The 15,259-nt window shown below is 48.2% G+C and overlaps 1 protein-coding gene and 1 long non-coding RNA gene across 4 annotated transcripts in view; one reads left to right on the top strand and one right to left on the bottom strand.

Annotated features, from left to right (window-relative positions):
* TTBK1 (tau tubulin kinase 1) overlaps positions 1–3,994 on the bottom strand; it is a 37,230-nt gene extending 33,236 nt beyond the window's left edge. Inside the window, exon 1 of the mRNA XM_047796933.1 lies at positions 3,855–3,994. Coding sequence (XP_047652889.1) covers positions 3,855–3,962 — 108 coding nt within the window. The 5' untranslated portion in view covers positions 3,963–3,994. The remainder of the gene's footprint in view (positions 1–3,854) is intronic.
* Positions 3,388–15,035, top strand: LOC125136241 (uncharacterized). Of its 3 annotated transcripts, XR_007137137.1 has the most exons (5): positions 3,388–3,762; positions 4,109–4,214; positions 6,105–6,187; positions 12,051–12,174; positions 14,585–15,035. It is a non-coding gene; the product is annotated as an uncharacterized LOC125136241 (long non-coding RNA). The 3 variants fall into 3 exon arrangements; XR_007137135.1 differs by lacking the exon at positions 14,585–15,035 and having other exon boundaries at positions 12,051–12,615; XR_007137136.1 differs by lacking the exons at positions 4,109–4,214; positions 14,585–15,035 and having other exon boundaries at positions 12,051–12,615.
* Positions 15,036–15,259: the final 224 nt, after the last annotated feature.

Here is a 15,259-nt window from a genome sequence, read left to right as displayed (position 1 = left end):
TCACTGTACTGACAACCTCAGCTGGCGTCATGAACCATGAGGAAGCAAGATGAAAACACACAGGAGGGAAAATCCTAGGTTCTTTTTCTAGGGATGTAATACGTCCCCAGGGCGAAGAAAATGCCTCAACGGGGAAAAAAAATAGAAGATGGACAGTTCAATTCTCACCTCCCCAGGGAGCCTGCCCCTCCTGGGTGGCCTGCCCTCTTCCAGAGCTTTCTTCCTTGTGTCCTATTGGCTCATAAGGCACCAGCCGCAGCTGGGCTTGCTCATGATTGAGATGGAGGCTGCTCTGATCAGCCAGTCTGTAATCTCCTAACTCTGAGCCGCCTGCCTCTCCGAGCCCTCCCCTTAACATTTATTCAACCCAATAAATGTTTAATGGTGGTTGAAACATGGGAATGGAGGGAGAAGTGAGGCAGGCAGAGCTGAGGACAGGGCGTTCCCAGCAGGCTCCAGTTGAAACCACTCTAGAAAGAGAAAGGAGGAGGAAGGGAAGGTTTAGAAGACAGGTGGAAGGCTGTGGGGTTCTCATTCCCAGGAAAGAGGAGGGAGGAAGAACAGTGAGAAAGCAGGGTCCCTCTCTACTTGAGATGAAAGTTAAGGTCAGACTTCTAGAAGAATTTCAGAGCAGGAGGGGACAGATGTAGACTCAAGGGAAGCCATGGACTGCCTTCCTTTGGGGAACTTTAAACTCAGGGGAGATTCTAGTATCTTCTAGATTCCTTTGCGGTCGACGTTGTGGGAATGAGGGGAGGATACAACCCCCCACACCTTGGGTTCTGTGCTCCACACTCAAAGACATCATCTCAGCTCATCCCCAGAGGCTCCCAACCACACAGGTGAGGAAGGTCACAGGAGTTGTCATTTTGCACAAAAGGAAACTAAGGCACAGAGAGTTAAAAGTACCCTGCCCCCAGTCACGCTGCCAGTAAGTGGCAAAGCCAGATTTCCTTTGAATCCAGGTAATCTGATGCAGAATCCACACTCCTAACTGCAATGTTACAGGAACCGTTGACACACGGAGATTCAAAGTATACGTGCTGAGATTCAAACCCAGACCTGCCAGGCTCCAAAATCCTCCCTGGAGATAGTAAGGAGAGCTTAGAGCAGCCAAGACATTTCTGATACCTACTCCCCAACTTCCCAGGGGCCAAAGGGTAGTTCTCTACCACCTTCACCTCCAAACAGGGCCTATCTCTCCCTCCTTAGCTCCCTCATCCATCCCCCCCCATTACAGAACATAGGGGTGCCTGTGAAGGCAAAGTGTGTAAGGCCCATGAAGTCACACATCAGCCTTACTCACAGCCCAGGAACAAGAATGTTCTCTCAACCGCCCTGCATCAGACCCTTGTCCTCCCCTCCTAAATTTTTTCATGACATTCTCCCCCACCAAAGGACCTGGAGAAAGAGGACACAACAGGACCAGCATTCATTTAGAAAAAAGGAAACCTAGTTTATTGGCCCAGCTCTGGGTGACCTAGGGTAAGTTCCCACTTTTCCCCTTCTGCAAAATGAGAGTTAGACTAGAATAGGTCACAATTCTCCTTTGGTTCTATGATCTTGATTCTTTTTTTTTCTTTTTTCTTTATTTTATTTTTTTGGCCATGCCCGCAGCATGCAGAAATTCCAGGGCCAGAGATCAAACCTGAGCCACAGCAGTTGCTATGTCAGTTCCTTAACCCACTGAGCCACCAGGGAACTCCATCTATGATCCTGATTCTTGGATGGGCTAATTCTTAGCAAGTGGCGTAACTCAGTGACTGTTGCCCCTTCAGTCAGACAGACCTGGTTCCACCAACTAGTCATGGGAATTTGGCAAGTTAACTAAGCTCTACGCTTCAGTTTCCACCCCTGTGAAACGAGGCTAACAGGAGTATCTATCTACTCCATAGGTTGCTGAGATAATACATGTAAGTCATTTTGCACAGTACCTGACAATAGTAAGTGCTCAAAAAATGCTAAATTTGATATTCTGATGCTGAGAGGTACCCCTCAAGAAGAAAAAAATGCTCTTATTTTAAAATGCCTGGAGTTCCCGTCGTGGCGCAGTGGTTAACGAATCCGACTAGGAACCATGAGGTTGCGGGTTCGGCCCCTGCCCTTGCTCAGTGGGTTGGGGATCCGGCGTTGCCGTGAGCTGTGGTGTAGGTTGCAGATGCGACTCGGATCCCATGTTGCTGTGGCTCTGGCGTAGGCTGGCGGCTACAGCTCCGATTAGACCCCTTGCCTGGGAACCTCCATATGCTGCAGGAGCGGCCCAAAGAAATAGCAAAAAAGACAAATAAAATAAAATGCCCCACTTAGTACCATGGACCCTCATTTCCTCCTCTCACAGCCCATCAGGACAGCTTGTTCTTGGTTCCTGAGTGGTGCCTCAGTCCCCATCTATCCCTCATGGGGACTGGCTGAGGGGAAATATCTGGTACCCCACCTTCTCTAATTCTCTAGGGACCAGGGAGGGAAGGAAGGGAAAGAGAGGGGTCACACTGGCCACAACTGAGGGCTTGTCTCCTGCCCTCCCCCAACCCCTGACACTTCTCTCCCCACTCATCTCCCACACCCTCCCTCAAAAAGCACTGGAAAGTTCCAACCCAAAGTCAGTATGTGTGTGAACACTCTCTTTTTCCCATCTCTTCATTGCAAAAGTCCTGCTGCCTCTAATCTGCCAGAGACTAAGTCCTGAGTGGAACCTCAAGCGGGATGGGGGACAGGGTCTTAGAGAAACACTCCTCACTTTGCCAGATCCTCATTCCTTTGCGTATTGCCCTGGGTCCTCCTCTCTCAATTTCCATCCTTTTCCACTCCCTCTCAGGAAATCCCTTTCTGGGATATACAGCCCCTTCCCTCAGTAATCTGGCTCCTCCAGCACCCCCCACCCCCGCGCACCTTCCCCAGTCCCAGAGACATCTCTGACAACACTGCCACCTTTGCCCTCTCCCTGGGCCACTAGGCGACCTACCCACTGGGTGGTTATTGCCATGGAGACCTGGCCGCAGCTAAGCCTCACTCTCTTCTCAATCCCGGCCCCCTCCCCTGTTGGTGAGCTGAGCCCCCGCTCCCACCCTATGCAGACCCACAGCTCACAGCCGATCACTTCATCCTGCTCCCATGAGAAGACATCAGAGCGCTCTCAAGCATCAGAAAGAAAGGGAGGGGGACGGTGGGATCAGGACTGATTTACAGTTCCGCTCAGAATACGCTACACTGCCTTTGCGTCCATCCTTAAGTGTCGCCCTCTCTTCCGAAGCCCAAAGCCCTGAGGAGGCTCGGACTACAACTCCCAGCAGGCAGAGCAGCCTGAAGTCCTGGGCTGGAGGAGCAAGGCACGCTGGGAGATGGAGTCTCGGAGTGTTGCACCTGCCGCAGGAAGCAGTGAGGGGAGGAGGGTGTATGGAGAAGGTGGAGTGTGAGTGCGGTAGGAGCCGCCGCCTGCAGGGCCTCTTTCCCCAAACCCAAGCTTTTCTGTCCTCTGCGGAAGAGGAGGGGCTCGCTCACTGCCCTTCTCCAAGGTCCAGTAGAGAAAGAGCCCCCTCCCCCACCCTCGCCCTCCTCCCCCCACTGAGCTCTGCAGCTCCTGCTCTGACATCCAACCAGGAGTTGTTCCAGGCTGGACCCGACCAACGTGACCTAGCGGGGAAAGGAGTGAGAGACGGCGGGACTGGAGAGAGGGACCGGCAGAAAGCGATTGTCCACAAGTGGAGGCAAAATAATGACCTGCAAGTCGTAGGCAAATGAGCTCAGGGACACCTCCTTCTTACGGTAGGGACACAGAGGGCACCTGATTTAACAGGTCTCTCCTCCCATCCTCCCCCCCCCGCCCTTTCCTCCGCCCGGCCAGGTCACTCACTCACCACCTTCCAGCGATCCTTGACCACGTAGTTGGCCGGCAGGATGTCGGCCTGCTCCCCTCCCCCACTCATGTTGGTTTCGTCCTTAAGAGCGGCCGCTAGGCACTGCATCCGCCAGCCGGAGGGAGGGGTGTCCGCAGGGCCTGCTCTGGGGGGGCCATCTACCTGGGGGAGTGGGAAGGGGCTGTGAGGGGGCGGGCTAGGACCCAGGACCCCCTAGCAGATATGGAGGAGGGGAACACAGGTTCTCCTGGCAGGCATCATTTCCTGGCCCACTGGGTAGATGCTCCAGGGGTCACTGGGGGAAGAACTGTGTAAAAACCCGGTGGAGGTCAGAGGAGAAGAAATACCATCCATGGGAAGGTAGGTACAAGCTACAAATTGGAGATGTGAAAACCAGCAATGGGACACATATGTGATGGAAAAAGGAGTGGAAAATGATGTGTGAGCAGGCTGTGAGGAAAGCGTTTCCCAAAGAGACCCATGCTAACTAATGTGGGGAGGACTTGCTCACCCAGGTGCTCACCAGATGGAAATCTGAGCTTGGGCCAGGGAGACCCAAGCCAAGAAGGACCAGCCTGAGGGACTCTATCCTCCGCTCCCACATCCACACCATCCCATGCCGCACAGTGCCCAGAGAACTGTGCCTCTGAGGCTCAGTGAAAGAGAAGAACTGCTCACCAAGGGGTGACCCAAGGGAGACACAGACCAGAGTGGCAGGGACCTCTAATCAACCATGGGAGATATGAGCATCAGAAAATTAGGAGCTGCCCTTTGAGGATGGTGCTGAGTGAGGAGGCTGAAACCATTCTCAGTGCTGAGCCCAAACCACTGGCACGGTTTTGGGGTGAGAAGCAAGGATGTGAGTGATGGGGTGAACATAAGGTGATGGACTCAAGATGTGGGCTTTGGAGGCACGGCAGCCCTGTGACCACTCAGAGGAAATGAGGCAGGCTGAATTGGGGGGGGGGGAGGCAGTAGGAAAATGGAATGAGAAGGTAGGAGGAGTGACAGGGAGCAGCGGGTCTGGGTGGATAAGGAGTAAGAGAGCCTCTGCCCACACCTTTCTGTGTCTGCTTAGGAACTGACTGGAAGGAACACAGCCTTTGTCGCATACTGATTGGTAGAAGTTGGATATCAGGGAGCGTGTCCCAAGAATAAGGGCTGGGAATGCCAGCCAGCCTTACCCAGGGAAATATCAGTGGGCACAAGTGTGTCTGTGTGTGTATCCCTCTGAATGTGTATACATCTTTGTATGTCTTCCTGTGTGTGTCTGTGTGCCTGTGTGTGCTTGTGTGTGTCTGTACATCTGGGGCTGCAGGGGCTTCTGTGTTCTTGTGTCTATCAGTGTGTGATGTGCTTGCGTGTGGGCAGGGGCCGGAAGAGACAGCTTTTTGAGATCTCTGCCAACCCCATCTAGGAATGGAACCAGGATCTTTTCCTCTCTCCTTTCTCCCTACACTTTTGATAAGATCGGGGCTCACAGTGACCCTGGGGCTCACAATCACAGATGTAAGGAAGTTACTCGGGCTGGGTATGGTGGGAGAGGTGGAGAGGAAGAAAGTGCCTAAGACACCTATGGATGGGGTGGGAACGACACGGGCCTGTCTTTCCTTGGGATGGACTAGTTGATGACATGGGCTCCTGGGTCTGGCCATCCTGGAACAGGGGCAGCGTGGGGTAGTGAAGGCATGAAAACGATCTTCAACAGGTCGCGGTGTGCCATGAGGGACAGGTGGAGAAGGGATCTTCCGGGAGAGGGATACTCTCACTCTTCCTGTCAAATGACTCAGCTGACTTTCCCCACCCCATCCACACAACTTCAGAGGATCAGAACTGTGGGGATAGCAAATAGGCCTCCACTTTCCTTCTGCCAAATGACATTCGGGGCATCATCAGGAACTCAGAGAGCAGTGGGGGCAATGGCAGGATGAAGGGAGAGGTAGGGATGGGGGATTCTGGAATAAAGGTGGAGGAGACAGGTTGAAGACAAGATTGAAGAAGCAATTGAACCAGTAAACGGGGGAGGGGAGCCGTAAGGAGTTAAAGAGGGTGACCTCGGGTGGGCCTTCCAGCCCTGGGATGGAGGATTCTATAGATTGATGAGGAAGATGTGAATCCTGCTCCCACTCTATAGACGGGCAAGCATGGAAGGAACAGGCGAAGTGGGAAAAGGGGGAGTAGAGGCAGGAAGATGAATGAGGATTCCCTGCCTCTCCCTGCCCAGCATCCTTCCCACTCTCTGCCTCACAGGACTGCAGCCAGCCCAGGCTAGGGCTGATGACACGAACACAAGGAACCTGGCTGCCCCCTGATTGCCCCCTCAAGACTCTTTGGTATGTAGTTATTGAGGGCTTGGGGAGGAGGTTTAAGGAATATCTGTCGGCAAGTGTGTATGTTTAAGAGTCGGGGGCCCCTGATGTGTGTGTGCGTGTGGGTTGCGGGGGCATAGCCAAGTGGCTGGGAGCTCATCCTAGCACGTGCATATAGGTGTTGAGGTGCACCTATGCAAGGTGTGAGCCAGGTGTGTGTGGGAATCTGGGAGCACAGTTAAGAAGAGGTGAAAGAGATGAGCGAGGAGTAATGGGATCAGGTTAAGAGGTGTGGAAGGGGGCAGAGGGGAGTGCACGGGACAAGGGGTGACAGGATCAGAGGAGGGGGTTGCATAAGATGGAACAGGTGAGGGGCTCATCATGACAGGTGATGAGGGGACAGGACCATGAGAAGGATTTCTGGGCACAGTTGAAGGGCTGAGGAAGTAGGTAAGGAGGCTGGTGGGAGGAATGCAGGCACCGAGGACGAGAGAGGTTATGGAGACAGCTGGGAACGGCTGTCAGGAATGACAGGAGAGTGAAACCCTGGGGATGGGGACAGAGGTGAGAAGGAAGGAGCAAAACCCCTGGAGGACAGGCTGAAGAGGGTGGGTCTGTGTGCTGGGGGCAGGGCGCCGTTCCAGGCCTCGGGATGCGGCCCAGGCTGTGTAGGCCAGCGTCCCAGCTCGGGTGGAGACTGAGAAGGCACAGGGAGGGGGAGCTGGAGAAGGCTGCGCTGGGAGGTGAGCCAGGCCGGAGGCCCAATGGGTCCACAGAAGGAGCCCCCTCCCCGACCCCCACCCGGCCCGCCGGCCCGGCCCCGCCCCGCCTCGCCTCACCTGCTCTGTGCCCGCTGCGGCTGCGGCTGCGGCGGCGGAGGCAGCGGCTCGGGGCGGCGCATCCCCCGGGGCCGGGGCGGGGCGGGGGCGAGGGCGGCTCAGTGCGGCGGCGCTGGGCGTCCCGCTCTCTCCGGCGGCGGCGGCGGTGGCGGCGGCCTCCCGACCGGGACCATCCCGGCCCGGTCCGGCCCGGCCCCGATCCTCCTCGGGCGACAGCGGCGGCAGCGGCAGAGCGGGGAGCTGCCCACAATGCACTGCGCCGCCAGCATCAGCACCAGCCCTGACATCACCGCCTCACCGCCCCGGCTCTTACATCACTGCCCTTGCTCTGACATCACAGTCTACTCTGCTCCTTTCTCCACTCCTGCAGTTCTAGGACCCTCTCTCTGATGGACCTGCTTCCATTCTTAGATTCTCCTAATTGGTCTTGGCCATTCATTTGACCCCATCTCCCAGCAGGGTCCCATCACTCCTTACCTGTCTGTTCCCACAAACCTCACCTGTCTCCATTGCCCTTTATTTTCTCCACTCCCAGCATATCCCTGTCACTCCTCACCTGTTCCCATCAGCCTCAGCTAATTCTCACAGCATCCTCCACATGGCGATATTACTTTCCTCTAAATTCATTTCCCCTCACCTGTACCCATCCTCCTATAAGCCCCTCCCCCATTTCTTCTAACACCATCACTTATCTATAACATTCACCTTGCCGCATATATGCCTTACTTCCTGGCTCAAACTGGCTCGCTCTTTCTTTGGTCCTTTCTCCCATCTGTTGACAAAGTCTCATTTCTCTTACAAATAAGATGAACACTCTTTACTGTGACACGATGCATTTTTTCCGATATGGGCCCAGAGGGGTAATTACTACCCTTCTGACAGATTAGGTTACTCAACATTCCCTGAACATACCTTGCGCTTTGTCTCTCCCAGCTCCGTTCCTTCCATTCTTCTTGTCTTCGGCAAATGCACACTGAGTACCTTCCCAACAACAACAATAATAATAGCAGTAATGATAGAGTTCCCTTGTGGCACAAAAGGTTAAGGATCTGGCATTGGATCTGGCATTGTCATTGCAGCAGCTCTGGTCACTTCTGTGGCAAGGATTTGATCCCTAGCCCAGGAATTTCCACATGCAGCAGGCGTAGCCAAAAAAAAATTGTTTAAAAAGAGTAGAGGATCTGAACAGAAGTTTTTCCAAATAGGACATATAAATAGCCAACAAGTATGTGAAAAAGCGCTCAACATCACTAATCATCAGGGAAATGCAAATCAAAACCACAATGAGGAGTTCCCACTGTGGTTCATCGGAAACGAAGCTGACTAGTAACCATGAGGACGCAGTTTCTATCCCTGGTCTCACTCAGTGGGTTAAAGATCCGGCGTTGCCCTGAGCTGTGGTATAGGTCACAGACTCGGCTCAGATCTGGTGTTGCTGTGGCTCTGGCGTAGGCCGGCCGCTACAGCTCTGATTCGACCCCTAGCCTGGGAAACTCCATATGCCTTTTTTTAAAGACAAAACAACAACAACAAAAACAAGCGAACACAATGAGATGCCAGTTCACACTTGTCAGGATGAGTATTATCAAAAAGACAGGAAATGGCAAGTGTTGGTGAGGTTGTGGAGAAAAGGGAAAACTTGTGCCCTGTTGGTGGGAGTGTAAACAGGTGCAACCACTATGGAAAGTGGTTTGGAAGTTCCTCAAAAAATCAAACATGGAACTACCATGTGATCCAAAAATTCCACATTTGGGTTTTTAATCTGAAGGAGATAAAATCTCAAAAAGATATCTCTACACACCCATGCTCATTGTAGCATTATTTACAATAGTCAAGACTTGAAAATAATCTAAGTGTTCCTTGATGGATGAATGAATAAAGAAAATGTGACATATATATATTTATATGCATCACACATATGTGATATATATAATAATGGAATATTATTCAGCCATAAAAAAGGAAATTCAGACAGTCACAACAAAATGGATGGATCTTGAGAGCATTACACTAAGTGAAATAAGTCAGACAGAAAAAGACAAATACCATATCATATAATTTATATGTGGACTCTAAAAAAAAAAGTCGTCATAGATACAGAGAACAGATTGTTGGTTGCAGGAAGTGGGGAGTTGGGATGGATGAAATGGGTTCAGATAGTCAAAAGTTACATATTTCTATTTTTAAATGATTTTTATTTTTTCCATTATAGTTGGTTTACACTGTTCTGTCAATTTTCTTCTGAACAGCAAAATGATCCAGTCTCTCTCACACACACACACACACACACACACACACACTTGCTTTTTCACACATTATCCTCCATCATGTTCCATTACAAGTGACTAGATATAGTTCCTTGTGCTATACAGCAGGATCTCATTGCTTATCCATTCCAAAGCAATAGTTTGCATCTATTAACCCCAGATTCCTAGTCCACCCCTCTCCACCGCCTTCCCCCCTTGGCAACCCCAAGTCTGTTCTCTAAGTCCAGGTGTTTCTTTTATGTGGAAAGTTTATTTGTGCTGTATATTAGATTCCAGATATAAGTGATATCATGTGGTGCTTGTCTTTCTCTTTCTGACTTACTTCACTTTATATGAGAGTCTCTAGTTCCATCCATGTTGCCGCAAATTGCATTATTTTCTTCTTTTTTATGGCTGAGTAGTATTCCATTGTGTATATATACTACATCTTCTTAATCCATTCATCTGTTGATTTAGGTTGGTTGTTTCCATGTCTTGGCTATTGTGAATAGTGCTGCAATGAGCATATGGGTGCATGTATCTTTTTCAAGGAGAGTTTTGTCTGGGTATATGCCCAGGAGTGGGATTTTTGGGTAATATGGTAGTTCTATACTTAGTTTTCTGAGGTACCTCCATACTGTTTTCCATAGTGTGTGTACCAATTTACATTTCCACCAACAGTATAAGAAGGTACCCTTTTCTCCACACCCTCTCCAGCATTTATTACTTGTTGACTTGTTAATGATGGCCATTCTGACAGGTATGAGATGTTACCTCATAGAAGTTTTGATTTGCATTTCTCTAATAATTAGTGATGTTGAGAATTTTTTTCATGTGCCTGTTAGCCATCTGTATATCTTTGGAGAAATGTCTATTCGGGTCTTTTGCTGATTTTTCATTTGGGTTGTTGGTTTTTTTGCTGTTGAGTTGTATAAATTGTTTGTATGTTTTAGAGATTAAGCCCTTGTCAGTTGCATCATTTGAAACTATTTTCTCCCATTCCGTAGGTTGTCTTTTGGTTTTTTTTTTTTAAACCCCAAAAGCTGTGCAAAAGCTTGTCAATTTGATTAGGTCCCATTGGTTTATTTTTGCTTTTATTTCTGTTGCCTTGAGAGACTGACCTAAGAAAAAACATTTGTACGGTTGATGTCAGCAAATGTTTTGCCTATGTTCTCTCCTAGGAGTTTGATGGTATCTAATCTTACATTTAAGTCTTTAAGCCATTTTGAGTTGATTTTCGTGCATGGTGTGATGGTGTGTTCCAGTGTCATTGATTTACATGCGGCTGTCCAGTTTTCCCAGCATCACTTGCTGAAAAGACTGTCTTTTTCCCATTTTATATTCTTGCCTCCTTTGTTGAAGATTAATTGACCGTAGGTGTCTTAGTTACATATTTCTATTAACAAGGTAATTAAGTCCTGGGGATGGTGACTATAGTTTACAATACTCTATTGTATATTTGAAAGATGCTAAAAAAGTAACTCTTTTTTTTTTTTTTTTTGTCTTTTTGCTATTTCTTGGGCCGCTCCTGTGGCATATGGAGTTTCCCAGGCTAGGGGTCGAATCAGAGCTGTAGCTGCCAGCCTATGCCAGAGCCATAGCAACGCAGGATCCGAGCTGCATCTGCAACCTACACCACAGCTCACAGCAACGCCGGATCCTTAACCCACTAAGCAAGGCCAGGGATTGAACCGCAACCTCATGGTTCCTAGTCGGATTCGTTAACCACTGCGCCACAACGGGAACTCCAGAAAGTAGCTCTTAAGAGTTCTTGACACACACCCCAAAATTGTGACTATGTCTAGTCATGGATGTTAACTAAACTTATTGTGGAGATCATTTCAAAATACACACATGTATCATATCATTTTATTTTAACTCTGAAACTAATAAAATGTATGTAAGTTTTAAAAATTTGACATAAGAGAATGCATGACAAAGGAAAAAAAGAAGCAAGGGGAAGGCATAGTAACTTTATGGCAGGAAAGAGGATAATAGGAAAGCTTCCAAACATGTAAGTAATCATAATAAATATAAATGGATGAAATTCATTGAGTAATAGAGGATTGGCTTTTTAAAAATGCACGTATAAGCTGCTTACTAAGAACATAGTCGGAATACAGAAAGGTTGAAACAAAAACCATAAAAATATGAGTCCAAAAGAATTTATTAGGGAAAAAAGTGGGTCATTTTATAAGGACAAAAAGTATACCACCAAGAACATAGAACAACTCTGAACTTGCACTCATCTACTAGTCTCAGAATACAAAGTAAAAATAGTTAAAATTATAAGTAAAAAATTAAAAATCTACTGTCAAAGGGCAATCTTAACAAAATTACCTCAGTAATTGATAAATCAAATGGGAAAAAAATAGTAAGGATATTAGAAGATTTGAAAAATGAAACTATAACTAGCAAGCTAATATATATGTATGTACAGATTATTATATATAAATAATATCTACAACATTATATATATGTTTTTGATATTGTCTGTTATACACAGATATCTATTATACATACATATCAATATTATATATACACATATCTATTATATACACAATAGATAGTACATTATATATACTTGAAATATGTGTATAATAAATATGTGGATCTGAAATAAATATAATAAAACTTTTTGATGAAACTGGGTGGCAGATACAAAGATATTTGATATACTCTTCTCCATACTTTTCTCATACTTGCTATATTTTGTTAGAAATTTTAAAATTCATAGTTATAAGAAAACGCAAAATAGAGTACTAAGACCAAATTTTTTTTTTTTTTTTTTGGCCTCTACAGGTGCTTAATACAGAAAAAGACTAGAACTCCAGATATTTCCCACTTTCAAAAAATTGGCCTCCTAAAGGATGTCACCAGCAACTGGAATGGGGAGGGAACGAGACTAAGAAAGTACCCGAGTCAGGTGAGTATCGTGTCTGTTAGGGCAGAGATGCTCAGCCCCGTTTCCTCCACACCGTATCTGAGCTATCTGAGAAAGGAAAGTCACCTGTGAAAAACAACCAACCAAACAAAATACAGGGGAGGGTGAATCTGGTCCCGACACTCTTTCTTGCCTGGAGGGAATGTCTGACCTGGGGGCCGAGGGGCAGTGCAAGGATAAACTGGAAGGTCCTCCACGTGCTTGATTTCTGCTTTCTCTGAATCTCTCCACCCTTCCCGCATCCCTAAATGACATTAATTGGACCTCTGTTCTTGACCTAACTCTGGCCCTGCCCAAGCCAACCAGAGGCTCAGTTCTCAGACTCTTCTTCACTCCTCTTTGTAGCTCCTTTCAGGCCCACTGAGTGTTTCATAGAAAACAAGCTTTAAAAAAAATGTATCCCCAGGAGTTCCCTGATGGCTCAGTGGGTTAAAGATCAGGCAGAGTTCCTGTTGGGGCTCAACAGTAATGAACCCAACAGGTATCCGTGAGGATGTGGGTTCAATCCATGGCCTTATTCAGTGGGTTAAGGATCTGGCTTTGCTCTGAGCTGCGGTGTAAGTCACAGACAAGGCTCAGATCTGCTGTTGCTGTGGCTCTTGCCGAGGTCGGCAGCTGTAGCTCCAATTCACCCCCTAGCCTGGGAACTTCTATATGCGGTGGGTGCAGCCTTAAAGAGCAAAAAATTAATTAATTAAAAAAAAAGATCTGGCATTGTCACTGCTGTGGCTTGGGTCACTGCTATGGCAAGGGTTCAATCCCTGGCCCCAGAAATTCCGTATGGTGATTGGGTCACTTTGCTGTACAACAGAACTTGAAGAAACATTGCAAATCAACTATGCTTTAAGAAGAAAAAAAAAAAAAGAAATTTCCCCATGTTGCAGGCAAGGCCAAAAAAAAAAAAAAATCCCCAAAGCAATAGATTAAAAGAGGCTTAAAAGGCATATAAAAAATGAGTAAGGGAGTTCCCATCGTGGCTCAGTGGTTAACGAATCTGACTAGGAACCATGGAGTTGCAGGTTCGATCCCTGGCCTTGCTCGGTGGGTTAAGGATCCAGCGTTGCCGTGAGCTGTGGTATAGGTCACAGATGCGGCTCGGATCTGATGTTGCTGTGGCTGTGGTGTAGGCCAGCAGCTGTAGCTCCAATTTGACCCCTAGCCTGGGAATCTCCATATGCCACAGGTGCGGCCCTAAAAAAAAAGCTTCATGAGAAATAATATGCATATCAATAAAATTTGCCAGTTGTAAGGGTACAATTTAATAATAAGTTGTAAATGTAGAGTTGCTCAATCATCACTACAGTTCGGTTCTAGAATATGTTCCTACCCTGAAAATTTTCCTTGGGGCTCTGTAATCAGTTTCTACTCCCCTCAGCCTTGCACTAGTCTGTTTTCTGTATCTCTATGCCTTTTCTGGACATTTGATGTAAATGCAATCATACAATACATAGTCTTCTGCTCTCTCTACTAGCATATAAATTTAATACACCAGGGAGTTCCCGTCGTGGCGCAGTGGTTAATGAATCCGACTAGGAACCAGGAGGTTGCGGTTCGATCCCTGGCCTTGCTCAGTGGGTTAAGGATCTGGTGTTGCCGTGAGCTGTGGTGAAAGGTCGCAGATGCAACTTGGATCCGGCATTGCTGTGGCTGTGGCATAGGCCGGTGGCCACAGCTCCGATTCAACTCCTAGCCTGGGAACCTCCATGTGCCACGAGAGCAGCCCAAGAAATGGCAAAAAGACAAAAAAAAATAAAAAAATAAAAATACACCAGCCCACTCACTATCCTCGCACCACCCCCATCCCATCACTTGGTGCCCCGCCCAACTCTGGCCTCTCTGCCTTGAGCAGAGGATTTGAGCTGCCAGCCATGACTGGCTCTGCATCCACATCCAACTCAACTGTGGTCACAGAACCAAACACGGGCCCTTGTTTCCCATCTGGAGATGGACAAAATATGCTTTTTCCTCCTTCTCCTTCATCCTAATGCAGAAAGAGGGGGAAGCCCCATTGGAAGTGTGGGCCCTAAGGACATGGAGGCTGGCTTTTTGTTTTTTAAGAACTCAGAGTGAGAAACAAGATGCTCCATGTTTATATGTGCAGGTGTGATCCTCACTGTGGCAAGAACCAGAGGAAGATGTGATGGCGGGAGGGGGGGTTGCCCATCGAGGGAGCCTGGCACCTGAGGGGCCTCCTAAGGATGCACGTGTGACTGGGAGTGAGAAGGTGCCCGGGGCCCTGGTGCGCATCTGAGCACAGACACATTTGCCCCTTGGTCCCTGTCTTTGGAGCTGGGCCCATCAGAGGACAGAGATGGTCTAAGGCCTCCTTGCCTTCTCTGTGTGTCTTTGCATTTTTAAAAGTTATTATTGTGTTTGCTCTGTCACCTCACAGTTTTGGTACTTCACAGTTAATCAGGAAGAATTCATGAGACACCACGGACGGAGGCTCTTCTGGAATATGGAACTGGGCTCTCAGGCTTCCTTTGCACTGCGTGCTCTCTTGTTCCACTTGAACGTCTGGTTCTAAATTTGTTTCATTTTCACCATAAAATGAGGGGGAATCATTGTGATGAGCAGCGAGCCATGGTGTGTCTCCCCCAAGACCTTGCTTGAGCAGATTAGAAGGTGCCATCAAAAGCCGCTTCTCTCTGCACCCACTCATTCATTCAGGACATAGGTGATAAGTGTTTCCTACATGCCAGGCACAGTTCTGAAAGCTGAGGATACAGCAGTGAACAAACAGATGAAAATTCCTGCCCTCCTGGGGGCTTAGATTCTACCGAGTATAGAAAGACATAGAACAAAATTAATTTATTAAGCGTCCCCTCGTGCCCAGCGGTTTAAGGATCTGGCATTGTCACTGCAGCAGCATGGGTACTTGCTGTGGCTTGGGTTGGATCCCTGGCCCGGGAACTTGTGCATTTCAGGAGCACAGCCAAAATAATAATAATAATAAACAATTTGGTACAGGGGAGGAGAAAGGACAAGGCAGAGGAGGGGGTGGGGTGGGGGACTGCCCTCTGGAAGAAAGGGGTCAGGGAAGATGACCTGAACAGCCTTGGAGGAG

This window comes from Phacochoerus africanus, chromosome 9 (genome assembly GCF_016906955.1).
Source record: "Phacochoerus africanus isolate WHEZ1 chromosome 9, ROS_Pafr_v1, whole genome shotgun sequence".
NCBI classification, from domain to species: Eukaryota; Metazoa; Chordata; class Mammalia; order Artiodactyla; family Suidae; genus Phacochoerus; species Phacochoerus africanus.
Note: the sequence above shows the minus strand (reverse complement) of the source record. Positions and strands in the feature narration are given on the sequence as shown.